The 19,196-nt window shown below is 41.3% G+C and overlaps 1 protein-coding gene and 1 pseudogene across 3 annotated transcripts in view; both read left to right on the top strand.

Annotated features, from left to right (window-relative positions):
• ENTPD4 (ectonucleoside triphosphate diphosphohydrolase 4) overlaps nt 1–19,196 on the top strand; it is a 34,598-nt gene that overhangs the window by 13,975 nt on the left and 1,427 nt on the right. The window contains exons 5-12 of one of the 3 annotated variants that reach the window (XM_035022576.1): nt 485–635; nt 1,199–1,302; nt 8,492–8,551; nt 9,024–9,154; nt 11,048–11,214; nt 14,641–14,965; nt 16,742–16,827; nt 17,765–17,926. In XM_035022576.1, the coding sequence (XP_034878467.1) occupies nt 485–635; nt 1,199–1,302; nt 8,492–8,551; nt 9,024–9,154; nt 11,048–11,214; nt 14,641–14,965; nt 16,742–16,827; nt 17,765–17,926 (1,186 nt within the window). Of the gene's footprint in view, nt 1–484; nt 636–1,198; nt 1,303–8,491; nt 8,552–9,023; nt 9,179–11,047; nt 11,215–14,640; nt 14,966–16,741; nt 16,828–17,764; nt 17,927–19,196 lie in introns of all 3 variants that reach the window. The other 2 variants (XM_035022575.1, XM_035022577.1) reach the window with 2 other exon arrangements.
• On the top strand, nt 11,237–12,170 carry LOC118022093 (annotated as a pseudogene).

Raw genomic sequence — 19,196 nt, 5'->3', positions numbered from 1 at the left:
GTATGTGTGTATGTTGAGTTTGGGGGTCTGTGAGGACAAGACCTGGCCATGTCTAGTGGACAGTTCCCACATACTGATCTGGAGGTTGGGAATGTGATCTGGGGGCTGCTGGTGAGATTTGGAGATCTGAGACACAAAGATAGTGGTGGCAGCCAAAGGAATGAGTGAGCTTGCCTGAACAAAGTGGGAACCTGTTCTGGAGGGCAGGCGCGTGAGCTCATGTGCTGTCGATCCCAGTGTCTGACACATAGTGGTTGCTCAATTGGGTCTCTTTTTTGGAGACTGAGAAGAGAGCCTAAGACTGAACACTTAGTACCACCACCATGTAAGGAAGAGAGACTGTGGAGGTTGTTGCTAGAGGGAGAGGGAAGAACCAGGAGAGTGTGGTGTATAGCCAGAATTTCTCTCAAATGAGCCACATTGAAGAAACATAACTTGTTAATTAACTATCTACTTGTTAACAGAAGTGTCCTTTTTTCTATAGGCATTTCAGAATTTGCTACCTCTCCAGAGAAAGTCAGCGATTACATTTCTCCACTCTTGAACTTTGCTGCAGAGCATGTACCACGGGCAAAACACAAAGAGACGCCTCTCTACATTCTCTGCACAGCTGGAATGAGAATCCTTCCTGAAAGGTGATCCTCTGCATGGGATCAGGGCAGGCCAGGCCCGGGGGGGTGGCCATGGTGTTGGCGATGGTGGTAGTGGTGGTGTATCCCCCACCCCCCACCCCCAGCCCTTTTCCTTCTCTTCCTCCTCTTCCATTATCACCACCAAAAGGAAGACAGTAAAAATTCTTTCTTCAAATTTGGAATAGTACCAGAACTATTCCAGAACTTAGCCAGAACTCACCAAAAATCTTTTTATGTATCTGTTTATTACTATAAATAGTAAACTATAAAGTAAACAACTATAACTTATAAAGTGGTCATTAAAAAAACCCTGATTTTGTGTGTTATTAATTTAACGAATGCAGTTGTAGTTTTACATCTGGGAATCACAGAATTGACCCAACTCATGAAATTCCTTCCTAAAATAGTTTTATTCGGTGAATTACTTTGGATTTATAATTTACTGTTTTTGTACAGGATATACCAGAGCTGTAGTTTTTGTTTTGTTTTCTTTTGCTTTTTCCTCTTTTTAAAACAGGAAAATGTAGGCTCCATTTTGATGTGTCAATTTTGGGGTTGTCTTCCAGCCAGCAGAAAGCCATTCTGGAGGACCTCCTGACTGATATCCCTGTGCACTTTGACTTTCTGTTTTCTGACTCTCATGCAGAAGTCATTTCAGGGAAACAAGAAGGTTGGTATATTGGTCTTCAACTTGAAATTTGGGAAGTTACTCCTTTAAATCCTCCCCATTTTCCCAGCGTACACTTCATTAAATTACTTTTACTATCTTAAAATTGAGGAAATCATACCCTTGAAATATTATTTTTAAATGGCAAAATTAGTTTCTTATATGACTGGTCTTTATTATCCAAACATTAAGCCATTTAAAAAATAGCTTAGTTTGTCTTTACCACATCCAGGAAACATACATTGGATTCATTTTGATAGAAAAGATTTGTGTTCCTTGCCTAAGGTATACAGCTTTTTGTAATTATGATAATTACTGTGTTATTGGAGCTTTCTGTTGATTTATTTGCTACAAAGGGGAAATTATTCTTGACTTTGATACACTGAGAAAATATTAGTTCTGTTTTCATGTAAATGATTCTCCTTGAGAATGAAGTGACAAGTCAATGAAATATTATTTGGGGAAGAGTTTGCCAGAAATTAGAGACCAGAGCATTTATTTCAAAATCATCTATCATTTCAGCAAATACCTCCTCCGTCAAAGGCACTGTAGAAAATACAAACTGGGTGAAATTCAGATACTGCCATTGAGCTGTTTACAGACAAGTGAGGTACACAGTTAGCTGCCATGTGAGGTAGAGTCTTAGGTGCCATAAGGAAGATAAGGAAAAAGTACCATGGGAGTTTGAAAAAGGGAGATTTTTTTTTTCCTTGCTAGGGACATCATGGAACAAGTGACAATTTAAACTGTGCCCCCGGGGATAGCTAGTTATAAGCATGCTGGAGCATGGTAAGGGTAGGGCTCTGAGAGAGGGATAGGAAGTACATTCCAAGCAGAAGAAATGATTTGAGTCAGCATAGGTTAGAAAAGCTGCACTGTGGACAAGGGAACAAAAATAGTTGGAGTGGCTTATGGCCCTTTTGAAAGGTGGTAGTAATATGAAAAGTTGCCCAGGTCTTGGTGATGTCAGTGTCATGGCAACGTGAGTTGCTCCTTTTTTCTCTCCCTTTTGATTTAAAACTAATCAGACGTCGTTAACCCAGAAAAAGCAACTCTGCATAGGACACCCAACAGATCCATCCATCTGAATATGGGTGGCTTGAACCTCAAGGAGGCCGTGGAGCCAGGCAGGTGGCAGCAGGGGCAGCCATGGACCAACACAATTTTTCTAGCGGAGGAGGTGGAGGGTGAAGGTGGTGTTAGGGGTTTACCTGACAATGCGTGCCAGTGATCTCTCTGAGCAGAGATTGCAGTGACTGAGAGGAGGGAAAGGAAAAGGAGGAAGGCACAGAGAATGTGTTTCCCTCTGTCTACCCCAGGATTCTGGCAAGGGGATCACCCATGGACCTCTGAGATCCCCACCCCCACTTGCAGATCCCCTACCAGGCTGTGGGCACATTCAAAGCCCCAAGTACTAAGCACACAGTTCCACCAGCTCTGCGGTCACCCTTTTTTTTAAATTACCAACTGTTGAACTGTTAGAATCAAAGTAAAAAAAGCCTTACCTAATAAGAAAGGTGTCGACAACTTGAAATGCAGCAGAAAGAGCACTTTTTATCAGACACTGAAAAATCATGTTAATATGGTATCACAAAAAGAACATGGCAGTTTTCCCAGTAATTGAGCCCAAAGACATAGAATATTTAAATCTAACTGATAAAGAATTTAAAATACTATTATAAGGAAATTCAGTGAGCTATAAGAAAACTCAAGCAAATACAGTGATCTCAGGAATAAAATGAATGAACAGAAGGAGTATTTTACCAAAGAGATTAAACTTCTAAAAAACCAAACATTCTGGAGCTGAAGAATTCAATACATGAGTTGAAGAATGCACTAGAATGCATTGGAAATAGAGCAGATGGAGGAGAGAATAAGCAAGCCTGAGGATGGGAATATAGAAATGGTTCCCTTAAAAGGAGGAGCAAGAACTAAGATTTTTAAAAAGTGAAGAAACCCTATGAGAACTATCAGACTCCATTAGAAGAACCAACATAAGATTAGAGGGTATCCCAGGAAAAGAGAGTGTATTTAAAGAGGTAATAGAGAACTTCCCAAACCCAGGGAAGGAACTGGATATGCAAGTCTGTGAGGCTAATAGATCACCTTATTTATCTCAGTGCAAAAAGACCTTCTCCAAGACACACCACATTAAAACTGTCAAAAGTCAGTGATAAATTATTCTGAAGGAGACTAGGGAGAAAAAAGACAGTAACCTACAAAAGAAGTCCCATCAAGAGTATCAGCAGATTTCTCAGCGGAAACTCTGCAGGCCAGGAGAGAGTGGAATGACACTTTAAAGTATCGAAAAATACAAATTGCCAGCTGGGAATACTGTGACAAAGTTATCCTTTGGATATAAAGGCGAAATAAAGGCTTTCCCAGACAAACAGAAGCTAAGGGAGTTCACCACCCCGAGATGACTTACAAGAAATGTTGAAAGGAGCTTTTCAAGCTGAAATGAAAAGAGGAAGGTACACCAAAGTCTGATTAAGGTGATAAATAAAAAAACTAACTTTTTTAGAATAGTATATTAAACAAGGAAAAAGGTTAAATGAAAAAGAACATTAAAAGTAACCATAGCCACTACAACTTGGTCACAGCATCACAGCATAAAAAGGTAATTTGTGACATCAAAAATATAAAAGGGGAAGAATAAAAGGATGGAAACTTTATAGGCGAACAAAAATAAATTGCTACCAGTAGAAAAAAGACTGTTCTACCTACGAGATGTTTTATGTTAACCTCGTGGTAACCACAAAGCAAACATCAGAGCAGAGACAAAACATAAAAAAAGGGGAGACTAAACAAACTGCAAACTTACAAAGGTAGACGTAAACAGAAGGAAGAAAACAAGGGAGAGACAAAATAACCAGAAGGCAAACATAAAATGGCAGTAGTAAATCCTTACATATCAGTAATCACCCTAAATGTAAACAGATTGAACTTACCAATCAAAAGTCACAGAATGGCTGGATAGATATAAAAAAACAAGACCCAACTATATGCCATCTATAGGAGACACATTTCAGCTCTGAAGACACATATAGACTCAAAAAGGATGGAAGACAGTATTCCAAGCAAATGGAAACCAAAAGAAGGCAGGCATAGGCATATTTATATCAGACAAAGTAGACTGGAAGTCTAAAAGGGTAACGAGATAAAGAAGGTCATTTTATGATGATAAACATGCCAGTACATCAAGAAGATAAAACATAAGTATATATGCTCCCAACACCCAAACATTGAGATATATTAAGCAAATACTAACAGGTCTTAAGGGAGAAGTAGAGAACAATAATAGTAGGGGACTTCAGAACCCCGCTACCAGCAATCATCCAGACAAAAAATCAACAAGGAAAAACATTGGAATTGAACCACATGTTAGCACAAATGGATTTAATAAATATATACAGGACATTCCATCCAATAGCAGCAGAATACACATCTTTTCAAGTGTACATGGAACATTCTCCAGGTTAGATCATATGACAAGACAGAGGAAGTCTTATTAGCAAGTTTAAGAAGATTGAAGTCATGGCAGCCATCATTTCTGAACACAATGATAGGAAACTAGAAAAAAGAGGAAGGTGAGAAAATCTACAAATATGTGGAAATGAAACAGCACACTTCTAAACCAGTGGGTCAAAGAAGAATTCAAAAGGAAATAAAAAATTATCTCAAAACAAATGAAAATGGAAATAGAACATAGCAAATATTGTGGGATGTAGCAAGGGCAGTTTGGAGAGGAAAATTGATAGCAATAAAAGCAAATATTAAGAAATTAGATCTCAAATAAGCAATATAACATTACACCTCAAGGAACTAGAAGAATAAATGAAGCCCAGAGTTAGCAGAAGGAAGGAAATAATAAAGATCAGGGTGGAAATAAAATAAAAAATCATGTGATCATCTCAAGCATTGTAGAAAAAGCACTTGACAAAATATAACATCCTTTCATGATAAAAATCTTTAACAGTGGGTATAGAAGAAACATACCTCAACATAATAAAAGTCACATATAACAAACTCACAGCTAACGTTAGACTCAATGGAGAGAAATTGAAAGTATTTCCTTTAAGATCAGGAATAAGACAAGGATGCCCACTCTCATCACTCCTATTCAATATGGTACTGGAAGTCTTAGCTAGAGTAATTAGGCAAGACAAAGGAAAGACACCAGATCAGAAAGGAAAAAGTAAAATTGTCATTATCTACTGATAATATGACTTTATATATAGAAAATCCTAAAGAGTCCGTCAAAAAGCTGTCAATCATTGAATTAACAGTTTCAGTAAAGTGGCAAGATAAAAAACCAACATATAGAAATCAGTTGCATTCCTTTACACTAATGATGAAGCATCTGAAAAAGAAAGAAAACGATCTGATTCACAGTGGTATCAAAAACAATAAAATAAGAATAAACTTAACCAAGGAAGTGGAAGATCTTTTCAATAAAAACTACAAGACTTGACTGAAAGAAATAGAAGAAGACAAATTGAAAGACAACCCATGTTCATGGACCGGAAGAATGAATTTTGTTAAAATTGCCATACTACTCAAAGCCATCTACAGATTTAATGCAATCCCCATCACAATACCAAAAGCATTTTTCACAGAAATAGAAACAATCCTAAAATTTGTGTGGAATCACAAAAGACCCCTAATAGCCAAAACAATCCTGAGAAAAAAGAACCAAGCTGGAGGTATCATGCTTCAATTTCAAACCATCCTACAAAGCAGTGTTAATAAAAACAATATGGTACTGGCACAAAAAAGGACACCTCAATCAGTGGAACAGAATAGAGAGCCCAGAATTAAATCCCAGCATATATCGCCAACTAATGCTCAACAAGGGAGCCAAGAACACCCAATGGGGGGAAGGATAGTCTCTTCAACAAATGGTGATGGGAAAAATGAAGAAACACGTGCCTAACAATGAAATTGGACCTCTGTCTCACATCACTTGCAAACACTAATTCAAAAAGGATCAGAGAGTTAAACATAAGACCTTATACCATAAACTCTTTGAAGAAAACATGGGGAGGAAGCTCATCAATATTAGTCATGGCAAGGATTTTTTGGACAGGACACCAACAGCACAAATAACAAAAGCAAAAACCGATAAACAGGACTATATCAAACTCAAAAGCTTCTGCACAGTACAAGAAACAACTAACAAAATGAAAAAGCAACCTACAGAATGGGAGAAAATTTTTGTAAGCCATATATTGGATAAGGGGTTAATATCCAAAATATATAAAGATCTCATAGGACTTAATAAAACAGCTAAGAAACAATTTGATTAAAAACTAAATAAACATGGGGCGCCTGGGTGGCTCAGTCAGTTGAGCATCAAACTCTTGGTTTCAGCTCAAGTCATGATCTCAGAGTCATGAGATCGAGCCCCACATTGGGCTCTATGCTCAGCCTGGAGTCTGCTTGAGATTCTCCCTCTACTTCTGCCCCTCCCCCCACATTCACTCGCTCTCTCTCAAATAAATAAATCTTTAAAAAAAAAAAACTAGGCATTTTCCAAAGAGGACATCAAAATGGCCAACGGCACATAAAAAGATGCTCGGCATCACTGATCATCAAGGAAATGCAAATCAAAACCACCACAATGAGATTTTATCTCATACCTGTTAGAATGGCTGTCATCGAGAAGACAAGGTAGCAGGTGCTGCCTAGAATGTGGTGAAAAAGCCTTATATATTGTAGATGGGAATGTAAATTGGTCCAGGCACTATAGAAAACAATATGGAGATTCCTCGAAAAATTGGAAATAGGTGTACCATACAACCCAGTTATTCCATTTCTGGGTATATACGCAAAGAAAATAAAAACAGCATTTCACCAGGATGCCTGCACCCCCATGTTTATCGCAGCATTAGTTACAAGAACGAAGATAGAGAAACAACCCAAATGCTCATCAATGGATGAATGGTTAAAAAAGATGTAGTACATACACACAATGGAATATTATTCAGCCATGAGAAAGGACAGTATTCTGCCATTCGTGACAAGATGGATGGACCTTGAGCACATTATCCTAAGTGAGATAAGTCTGACAGAGAAAGATAGTACTGTTTGATACCACTTACTTGTGGAATCTGAAAAAGTCAAACCTATGAAAAGAACAGTAAAACGGTTACCAGGGAATGAGAGGGTGATAAGATTGATGGTGTTTAAGGGTGCAAACTTAGAACGAGTAATAAATAAGCCATAGAGTTCTTTTTTTTTTTTTTTTAAGATTTTATTTATTTGACAGAGACACAGCGAGAGAGGGAACACAAGCAGGGGGAGTGGGAGAGGGAAAGCAGGCTTCCTGTGGAGCAGGGAGCCTGATGTGGGGCTCGATCCCAGGACCCTGGGATCATGACCTGAACCGAGGGCAGACGCTTTAACGACTGAGCCACCCAGGTGCCCCAATAAGCCATAGAGTTCTAATGGGCAGTATAATGAGTATAGACAGTAATATTGTACTCTATGTAATAGGTATCACTATAAGGGCAATCATACTACAGTGTATAGACCTATCAGAGTAACACGCTGTACACCTTAAACTTATAAAATGTTACATGTCTGATTTATTCAATAAAAATGAAAAGTTGGAGAGGTCTTGGATTGTCAGGCTGTGGAGTTTGACCTTTGTTCTGGAGGTCAAGCCAATAGCAGAGAATAGTGTGGGATGGAGTGGAGGAGGAGGGCAGGAAGATTGACTAGGTCTCTGTGACAGCTTAAATCAAAGTGGAAATGAAAGTGGGTAAAGACTGGATAGAGGAAATGTTGTAAAAGGGAAACGAGGCTCAGCAACTGAGTGAAAGCAAGGGATGAAGGAACTGGAAGAGTCCGAGTTAATTTGTTTTTTTCAACCTTGCAGTTGATAGGTTTAACTTCATAAAGTAAAAACTCCATTATTTCAAAACAGTTTCAAACAGAAGCCGGCACTGAGGGAATTCTATTTTTGCCTATGTGAATGATAGGAAACTATCAATTTTAAAGTTGAGAGTTCTTGGAAAGACACTAGGAAAATATACATCAGTAGGGATGCTTTATTTCAGATAATGTGTTCACAGGTTGTCAGGGGGTAAAGTAAACGAGTTGTTTGCACTAACTGCATCGATAAGAGTTGTACAAAGTGTCTTAAAACTTTATCCTTCTTATCTTCCCCCCCATAAAATGTCTATAGGTGTGTATGCTTGGATTGGCATTAATTTTGTCCTTGGACGATTCGAGCATATTGAGGATGGTAAGTATCATGTTTCCAACAATGTGTCTGACCCGTCTGATGGCGGGTCTGTCTAATCCCAAAGGATAAAAAAGGAGCTAAGTTTTGTCTTTTAAAGATTTTATTTATTTATTTGAGATAGAGAGCATGAGCGAGGGGCAGAGGGAGAAGAAGAAGCAGGCTCCCTGCAGAGCAGGGAGCCAGATTCGGGACTTGATCCCAGGACCCTGGGATCATGACCTGAGCTGAAGGCAGACGCTTTACCGACTGAGCCACCCAGGTGCCCCAGGAGCTGAGTTTTGTGACACAGCTAAGCATGTAGGAGTAGAGAGAGGAGCTGCTCTTTCCCGCTATGAACTTGGCTTTAGGTGGGAGGAGTAGGCTGAGTTTGCCCAAGTGGGCTTGAAAGTACCATGAAAACAAGAGGACTCCTCAGAAGATCCCCATTCTCCAGATTGGTTCTGTTCCAATGGATGTTTCTTGTTCTTTGCAGATGAGGATGCAGTTGTGGAGGTTAACATTCCTGGTAGCGAAAGCAGGGAAGCTATTCTCCGTAAAAGGACAGCTGGTATTCTGGACATGGGAGGCGTGTCAACTCAGATAGCGTACGAAGTTCCCAAAACTGTAAGCTTTGCCTCCTCACAGCAGGTTACTATCCGTACAAATTTTCTTCCGTTTGGTTTGGTTTTCCTTTAACATGTCTCCATCCATTTTTGTTTTGTTTTCTGAGTCTGAACACATCTTTACTATGCTTCCTGAGGCCCTACCTTCCCAACCCAGGAGAACGGAGTCAGGAGGAAGCCATGCGAACCTCCGCTAAGCCGTTTGTGTTTGTTCATTGAAGTCAGCTGGTTTGTTTTCTAAACTGAGAGTTTTTGTTTGGTATAAATTTTAGTCACATGCTTGAATTTTTGTTTGTATTTTCTCTTCAGTTACTTCTTTTCTCAACAGATACTGTAAAACTTAATATAATGGCATCATATTCAGTTATAGTTGGGGAATGTACTGGGGTTTCTTTTCAGGCTCAGACAGCTTTTGACTTTTCTAGAAAGGATTGGGGTTTGTATGCACTGCTTGCACATTTCTGAACTTAGGGTTTCTTCTGTTTTCTCCCATGCCCCTCAGGGCTCGCAGTCACTGCCTGGAGTTTCCCAGTAGGCCGGGCAGCCTTGTATAGAGAGCACCAGAAATGTTTCCACATGTGTTCCTGAACTGCTGCATGTCTTCACGACTCTGTTACCACTCAGCTGTAAATTATTACCAAAGCCTGGTTTCCTACACTTTCCCCTAGCATGGTGTAATGGTTAAAAAAGTCTGGGCTCCATCATCACGCTGGCCTCACTAGATGTGTGACCTTAAGCACATCGCTTAACGTCTTTGAGCTAGGTTCTTCATCTATAAATGTGAATGCAAGCACCTCTCACACAGGGTTTTTATAAAGCTGAAATGAGATAGTGCATATATCTGATGTACTGCCAGCCACCTCGTGGTTGCTCACTAAATGTTATTGGTATATTTATTAAGCTCTTTACAAAAATGCTTTATAAATTCAAATATTACGATCTGTGTGTTCTGCTTTCATCCAGGCATGCCTCTAGAAACTATTACACTCTTTATTAAAAGTCATGTTTTCCCCCCCAAGACAAAGTAAAAAATACATAGAAAGTGAGTTTGGAAAAATACTGAAAAATCAGGGTTAAAACTTTTCCATGGGTGCATCATCCAAAAAAATCATTGTTAGCATTTTGGTGTATTTCTTTTCATTCATTTTTCCGTGTTTATGGTTTTTTTTTTCAAATATAGTTATTATAATCTTACTGTTTATACAATTTTGTGTCCCTTGTTTAACAGTGCATAAGCATGTTCCTCCATAAACTGTTGATTACCATAATTAACTAAACCCTCCTTGGAGTTGTAGATTTTTTTTTTTATCTTTTAAAACAATTTTTTTTAAGATTTTATTTATTTTTAGAGAGCAGGAGTAGGGGGGAGGGGCAGATGGAGAGTTTCTGAGAAGCAGACCCCATGCTGAACAGGGAGCCTGATGTGGGGCTCGATCCTAAGACCCTGAAATCATGACCTGAGCCAAAGGTAGACACTTAACCGACTGAGCCACCCCGGTGCCCCAGAGTTGTAGATTTAGATGACACTCAGTTTTTTCTCTCACAGAACACAGAGGTCGTCATCTTTGTATGTAGAGACTTTTCGATGTTTAGAATTATTTTTAAAGCATAGGCTTCAGTAAGTAGGTTTACTAGATCAGAGGATATGAACTATGTTGCTAACTTCCCTTTACAAAAAGCAACGGTATCACAGATGTGCAGCACATCTGGATTCTCTTAAGTCAGAATTGTCATATTGAAATCTGAGGGATGCTTAGAAGGGTCCTTGGGAAATGCAGAAGCAGAAATTTTTGCTGCTTTTAGATGAGAATCTTTTTAGATCCTTCTTTTTCACAGGAGGTAATTTTTTTTGTATTGCTTAAAATATTAAAGCTTTTTATCCTTGCATTTGCAGGAAGAAGTAGCTAAGAACTTGTTAGCTGAATTTAACTTGGGATGTGATGTTCACCAAACCGAGCATGTGTACCGAGTCTATGTGGCCACATTTCTTGGGTTTGGTGGCAATGCTGCTCGACAGAGATATGAAGACCGAATATTTGCCAGCACAGTTCAAAAGAACAGGTAAAGCACCTTCCACTTCTCAGGATTCACTTTCAAGAAAACATGGAGGCAAAGCAGGGAGACCTCAAGTAGCAGAAGTCTATCAGTGCTGTCAGCTTTTGACTCCCCTGCCAGCTGAGAAATGAAGGGACAGCAGGATCCCTACATTTGGCCCTGAATCCTCCTAGGCTCTGAAGGAAGAGCTCTCTCTCAGACCCACACCTCCCTGGATTAGAAATTTCACTATTAATGTTTTGAAATAGTTTTGAGCCCTGGGTAATGTATTTCACATTGCAAAGTCCTTGGGAAACTCAGCACCTGGGCCACTGCAGATGTCCTGGAGGCCTGCAGTAAGTGCTGATCAAATTGTCTTTGATGATGGAAGTGAATTATGTGATGTTCTGGTGTGTTCATTTAGTGGATAAGACCAGCCTGTACAGTCATTTAGTGGATAAGACCATAGAGAAAGAAGCTATTCAGGAAAAAGAAGTGATCTAGACGTCTAAGTTAGTGATCTTAAACATTTTCGCAGTGAAACTTCTAAAAATGAGTTTATGGGGTGCCCAAAATGGCGACCAGCCACTACCAGCATTTCCTTAAGTTCTGTGAGGACCGGCCAGTGGATGAGAGCAAACAGGGCTAGGACTTGGGCACTTAACCTGCAGCAGCGGGAACACAGGCCTTTCAGGAGGGAGAGAATACCCAGATTCCAGAGCCCAAGGCCTGTGGTTAGATGTATGAGAGCTTAGCCGATTCCATTCAAACTATTACAAACACAAGTACCCTCATCCCAGAGACATGAGCTTCATCAGCCTGTCCATGGAAGAGTACAAGCTGATCCTGTCCACAGACACTTTGGAAGAGTTAAGGAAATGAATAAAGGCATATGGAAGACACTGCAGGAGAAGTTTGCCCCCAGGAATCCCAAAGAGAAGCAGAAGGCCTGGGCTTGGTCCTTATCTCACCCATGCACCTAAGCATGGAGTCTTGTACCTTGCCATCATAAATAAAACTGCCCTGATTTACAAAAAAAAAAAAAACTGAGTTCATAAAAAATTTTGCTATAGAAAATATATAAAACAAAAGCAACACTTTATTTTTTTTTAAAGATCTTATTTGTCAGAGAGAGAGAGCACAAGCAGGGGGAGTGGCAGGCAGAGGCAGAGGGAGATGCAAACTCCCCACTGAGCAAGGAGCCTGATGCAGGACTTGATCCCAGGACCCTGGGATCATGACCTGAGCCAAAGGCAGACACTTAACCAACTGAGCCACCTAGGCAACACCTTAATCAGTTTAAATTTATAAGTTTAAGTATATAGCAATTATATATTTGAAGTTGGTCCATAAGAAAAGCAAAGCTGTTTGGATGAATAAAAATATCTGAAATCTGGGATTATATAAAATATTCTGTTAATTACTGTGTTTAGTTTTCTTTTTTTTTTTTTTTGGATAACCAGTTTTGAGGGAAAAAATCCCAATTCGTAGAGTTAAATGGTAGTATATAATTCCTTGATCAATTTAATCTTGATAAACCTGTGGAGGCCTGAACTTTAAGAAAGACCAAGTCAGAGCCATTCAGTACCACATTTTCTAGAAATTCACGTATGTGAATAGGAAGAGCACTAAAAAACTTGTTCTTTTTCTGCTCCAGACATTAATTGAATGGTGTTAGTTAAGAGATTGGTAGTCCCATCGTTTCTTTTAAATGTGGTATATATTATAGTACGTTTTGGTATGATAATTTTTTATAATAGTCTTAAATAGAAATATTTTATAAGTGATGTTTGAATTAGAACTTTGGAGAAACACCTGCAATGCTAATTTTTCTAATTGGTTTTAATGTCAAGAAACTTGCATGACAGTTCAGTGGTCCTTCTTAATTAAGATGTAGGGCAACTAAAAACAGTAGTGTTGAAGTACATTTGACTAGTCTTGGACTTTTTTTTTAAGATATTACTTATGTATTTATTTTAGAGAGAGCGAGTGTGTGTGAGCCAGGGGAGGGCAGAGGGAGAGAACCTCAAGCAGACTCTGCACTGAGTGTGGAGCCTGATGTGGGGCTCGATCTCACAACCCTGAGATCATGACCTGAAATGAAATGAGGAGTCGGACACTTAACTGACTGAGCCACCCAGGCACCCCATCTTGGACCTTTGTAATAATTATAAACATTAGTCATCATTTTATACATATGTCATGAATTGAGCCTTGAAATGCATAGTTATCTCTTTGCCATAAGTAGCAATTGAGTTTTCAAAATAAGACATTTTTAATTAATGGCAAAGACCTTAATTTATTACATTCAAGTGCATTTTGAGTTGCCCTGATCTTCGGAATAAACAACTTGTCAGTTGAATGACTGATAGTAATATTTAAACACCTTTTAGACCCACGTGATGTCACGGTATCAAACACTAACATAAACGTGGTTGTTGTGAACTCTTTTCTGTTCCTCAGTTGCTTAGCAGTGAGAAGTGGTGAGTACATACAGTGGGATGACAGGTCTTAGTGCAGGGACATTTCATCGGGAAGTCAGTCGTAAGCACAGTGCATTTCAGTGGACAGTTAAGATTTCTTTTCCATGGGACTTCTCAGAACCTTGTATTACAATAGAAACTCTCTTACCTGCAACAGTTGGGATCAAAAGTTGATTAATTTTTAAAAATCAGTTAAAACAGAATCAAAAATAGAATCAAACAGCAGTTTTATTTTGTTTTAACTTAAGTATTCATGTGCCAGTCTTTTGCTCTGAACTGAGGTCTTTTCTCAGGCTACACCCGTCATAGCTCTGGCATGCACTGCACCTGCTCATCTCAGTGTCATTCTGGCTTCTTGAAGACTACCAAGGACTTAACAGACATTTGTGAAGCAATTTGATACCAGTTCTTCTTGATTTTCCCCATTTTTTTAAACCTTGCTAATACTGAATTTGACAGCAGTTTTCAAGCAAGCACCTTGCCTTTATCTAAGGCTTGGAGCCTGGCTTAGATGGGGCCAGTGACTTCTTTCCATGGTCACATTTCATCTCTGTACACTGAAACCCACAGGCTCTAGTGGCAGAACAGGATTGGAAACGACACAGCTGGTGGGCATTCACCTGCAGTGAACTTGAAACCGAGAGGAGCATAGGAACCACAGACGCTCAGGCTGAGAGTGCCAGGCCACATTCCAGGGTACGGAAAGCACTGGTCATCCGACAGGGTAGCTGTCTCAGTGGACCCTGTTACAGTGTCTGCCCTACACACATGTGGATGGATGGTGAATCTCCAGGAGGGGCCCAAGAACCTGTTTCCCTAACCTTATGATCCCAGAACACTTCTTCATTCCCACAGAACACCTCACAGAGCTCATGGTCCACAGAATGTCTTAAGAAACACTGACTTGTAGCTGCTTCTTCAAAACACGTCTTTCTGTCAGTCTCAAATCAAGTTTCTCTTTGTCCTGTAGGCTTCTGGGGAAACAGACCGGTCTGGCTCCTGATACTCCATACCTGGACCCCTGCTTACCCCTAGACATTAAAGATGAAATCCAGCAAAATGGACAGACCATGTACCTCCGGGGAACAGGAGACTTTGACCTGTGTCGAGAGACCATCCAGCCTTTCATGAATAAAACGAATGAGACACAGACCTCCCTCAACGGCATCTACCAGCCCCCGATTCACTTCCAGAACAGCGAATTCTATGGCTTTTCGGAGTTCTACTATTGCACTGAAGATGTGTTACGAATGGGGGGGGATTACAATGCTGCTACTTTTACTAAAGCTGCAAAGGTAACCTTCAAAGAAACCCTCTTCCCCCGCATGCTTTTGAGAGACTGGTGTAGACAGTGGCAGCTTATGTGCCTCCTGCACATTGAGAGGCCCAGGTCAAGAGAAGGGGAAGGTGGAGGATGGAAGGGTGTAGTGCAGCATGTTGGGGATCCTGTTCCCTTGGTTGAGCAAGAGCCATAGTCCCAGCAGGAGTCAGAAGTCCACGTTGAGCGGACTTCGGCCCACCACTCCATGAACCGCTCTGATCACGAGTGGCTTCCAAATGACAGACTTGTATACTTCTGGGTAATAATGTAGCCATGATCTGGCCACACTCCTGGCAGCCTTCCTGTCCCTTAGCTGCCAGGACCCCTGTTCTCTTGTCGGCCCCTGCCTTTCTGATGGTTGCTTAGGCTCTTTCAAGGGTTCCCCACCTTTATACCCCTTAACCCTGGGTGATCCCCAACAGCCATCTTTGGCCCTTGAACCTTCAGGCTCTTAGACGGTCTCACCCATGCTCATGGGTCGCTGCTACTGCCTGTCAAGAAGAGGGTCCAGTCCTGACCCCTGCCTATGAGATTTCATGTCCCAAAACAAACCCACCATTTTCCCTTTGTTCCTCTTGTTCTGTGATGTTGTCTGGGTTAATGGCATCCCTGACCATCTAGTCCACCTCCCAGAACTCAGGAGTTCTAGACTTCTCCCCACCATTCCTTCCCGCCTCGCTGCATATGCCCCATAATCAGTCAGCAAGCACATTACTTGATGCATGACCATTTCTCAAAGCCTTCCCTATGTTCCATCCTGCTCTCACTGCCTTAGTGAAGCCTGCGGCTGTCACCTGTAGGAGCCTCCCAGTTGGTCTTCTTGCCTCTGGTCTCCCTCCATTGTCCATTCCTCACGCCACTCCCAGAGAGTTCTGTCCAAGACACAAGTGCAGTCCTCTCTCCTTCTTAACAGTCTTCAGCAGCTTCCTTTTGTACCAGTATAAATTGCAAGTGCTTTCACATGTCATCCCCACCCGGGAGCATCCTCTCCCCACCCAGCACGCATGCCCTCACTCTCATTACTGCAGACTTCATTTCCCTGACATCCAGCCTACTTCCCTCTTTGTTCACAGTGTTTCCTCTGCCCTCAATGCCTGTCCACACCTCTCAACCCAGACCGAGTGCTGTTCTGTGTTCCCTGCTGCACGTTTCACCATCTCTCAGAGCCTCAATTTCTTCGTCTTTTAAATAGAGGCTGGAATCCTAGCCATGCCAAGGAATGGCTTTAAGTATTCTGTTCAGAAAAGGCACTTCGTGCTCAATAAATGTTAGCTATTAATATTTTTACAAATAACTTCAGGAAAAGATGGCACCTCTTGCCCTTCTCGTAAAGACAGGCCTTTTGTAGTCATGTTGGTGTTCCCAGGGCCTTGCACTGTGGAGCCACAGACCTAGGGACCCACTCGGACCTAACTGAAGTACCACTTCACTTTTCCGAAAGTTTCTGCCTGTCACAGGCAGTCACACAGCGGGAAACGTAAGCAGTTTTGAAGAGGTTGGTTGTGGGCAGTGAAATTCTCTGTAACAGTAACTTCAGCAGCATTTTAAGACAGAACAAGCACTGTCTTTGCTAATCAGTATTTGCTGGAAGCTTCTGCATCCTGTCTTCATATTACACATAGACGTTAAGCTTGTGTTGCCTAATTGGAAGGATCTGTTTGTTAGGAATATGAATTTGGTCAACCGTTTTTAAAATGAAGAAACTGTTAAACCTTTACCAATGATTTCTTTGGGGTGAAATTTCTTCTAGGATTATTGTGCAACAAAGTGGTCGATCTTGCGGGAACGCTTTGACCGAGGACTCTACGCCTCCCATGCCGACCTCCACAGGCTAAAGTAAGCAGTGGGTAGCTGAGCCCATGCGGTTGCATGGAACCATGCTTCAGTGTTGGCACCTGGCTTGCCACACCCTGGCCCCAACCTGCTTTTGCATCCTCATCGATCATTGTTTCTCCTCATCTATCCTGGGGCTCCTTTCAGACGGGACAACAGATACTTGTGTCCAAACATAGCTGACAGTTTTTTATTCAGTTTTGCTGTTCCTTCCACCTGGAGTTCCCTTGTTCATTCCCTGCTTGTAGAAGTCCTGGCCAGACCGCAGAGTCAGGTCAGACGCTGTCCCTTTCGAGTCTCCCTCTTGCCCATTCAAGCAAACTCCATCCCTCTGTCGGTCTCCAGGGCACACATTATGTCTCCCTAGTGGCATTTATCAGATTCTGCCTTACTTCATAATTCTTTGTTGCTTTTTTAAAATCCTGTCATTATAAGTCATTTAAGTACATGGGCTATCTTATTATTTGCTATTATATCTCATTACTAACTTAGCACTTTGCAATAAGTAAGACTCTGATATTTACTTTGCAATAAGTAAGCTTCTGATAAATATTTAGAATCATAGAATATCAGAGTTGAAAAGGACTCTTCTGCCTTCTCATTTTATAATTTAAAAAACTGAGGTCCAAAGAAGTTGGGACTTGCTCAGTATTAGACAGTAAATGATGGAATGCCTGAGGAAAAAAATCTATCATAGCAAGGTATGAAATCATACCGAGACCAAGTTTCATGCGCTAACCAATTTTGGCAGGTGAACTGTTTCAGGTTGTGGGACAAGGGGCACAAACCAAGTCGATCAACTGGAAGTGTATAGGGTTGTTTGGCTGCCCAAAGTGCTGGCCTGTGCACCCACCGTGGTTGCGGGGGAAGGACACCTCAGCGTACGGTTCATTTTGACAAGTAAATGAATCCCATTTACGTTTATGCTTGGTGTTCATAGGTACCAGTGCTTCAAATCGGCCTGGATGTTCGAGGTGTTTCATAGGGGCTTTTCGTTTCCTGTCAACTATAAAAATTTAAAGACAGCCTTACAAGTTTATGACAAGGAAGTTCAGTGGACGCTCGGAGCAATCCTTTACAGGACCCGTTTTTTACCCTTAAGGTATGGCTATGGATTTGGTACCAAGAAAAACAAAATAGGCTTTTCTGCATTATGATACAGCATGGCAGCTGTGGTTTGCGGTTGTTTGGGGTGCGTGCTGGCCGTGGACAGGACTGTAGACCAGAGTTTGACTTTGGCCTTCCCCACCCGTGCTTCCTTCCCACCCATCCCATCCTACGCAGCACAAAAGCTTTTGATTATTCTCAAGCGTCTTTCCCTAACCCCTGCACAGAAGAGCTGTTTCTGGGGTTCTTCATCTTTATGGCTTTGGACTCCTCCTCAAAATACTGTTCTTAAGGTATAAAATAAATAACATAGGGTACAGAGGAAACCCCCGTATTGAAATACGTTTATCAAAATATTACAGAACACATGCCTGTGACATATTTTTGTTAACACATGAAATAACCAGTCTGGCAGCAGAGCTAGTACTTTCTGTGATTTCAGTACAGGGACATGTGTCAGTATTTTGAGGCATCTGCAAACCACCACAGTGTGATATAAAAGATCTTCAAGCTTCCCCACGGTCAAAGTCACAAGTACTGCTGACACTGCGGTTCTTTGCTGTCCACATTCATGGTCAGTGGAAATGCCAGTCAGAGACTGGCAAGTAAAGACGGACATTTCCCCGTTCACGTTCACAGACTGGCTGCCCGCTGACCCCACGTAAGAACCCTGGGGCACTGATAAACGAGGAATTTGCTTCTTGGGTTTTTTTTTTCCCCTTCATCTATTTGAGCAAGTCCCAGCAGTCTGTTTAGCTGGCTCACCTGCAGACTTTGTGAGTAGTGGGTATTACAGCTCACAGACAGGTGCTCTCGTTCCACATTGGCTTCTGTGTGTTAGTGAAACTGTCACCATTCTTTTACATTTCTCTGATTTTTGTTTCCTGAATGACAATGATGGTAACTGCCACAGACTTATGAATGCACTTTCATGTGTTCTCTTGTTACTACTTACAACCACCCTCTGTTACGCCACATTAGCTTACATTTTAGAGGTGAGGAAATTGAGTCTCAGAGACCAAGATGACAGTTTTTGTCTGCAGCGCCGAGTCCTAAACCAGCTCCCTCTGGCCCATATCCTTGCATGTTGTTCCCATACCCTGTGCACTGTTCCTATACCCTGCGCACTCTTCCCATACGCTGACGCTCTTCCCAAACGCTGCATACTGTTCCCATACCCTGTGCACTGTTGCCATACCCTGTGTGCAGTTCCCAAATGCTGCATACTGTTCCCATACCCTGCGCGCTGTTCCCATACCCTGTGC

Source organism: Mirounga leonina, unplaced genomic scaffold (genome assembly GCF_011800145.1).
Source record: "Mirounga leonina isolate KUSES-001 unplaced genomic scaffold, KU_Mleo_1.0 Mir_176, whole genome shotgun sequence".
NCBI classification, from domain to species: domain Eukaryota; kingdom Metazoa; phylum Chordata; class Mammalia; order Carnivora; family Phocidae; genus Mirounga; species Mirounga leonina.
This window is presented reverse-complemented; position numbering and strand designations above follow the sequence as displayed.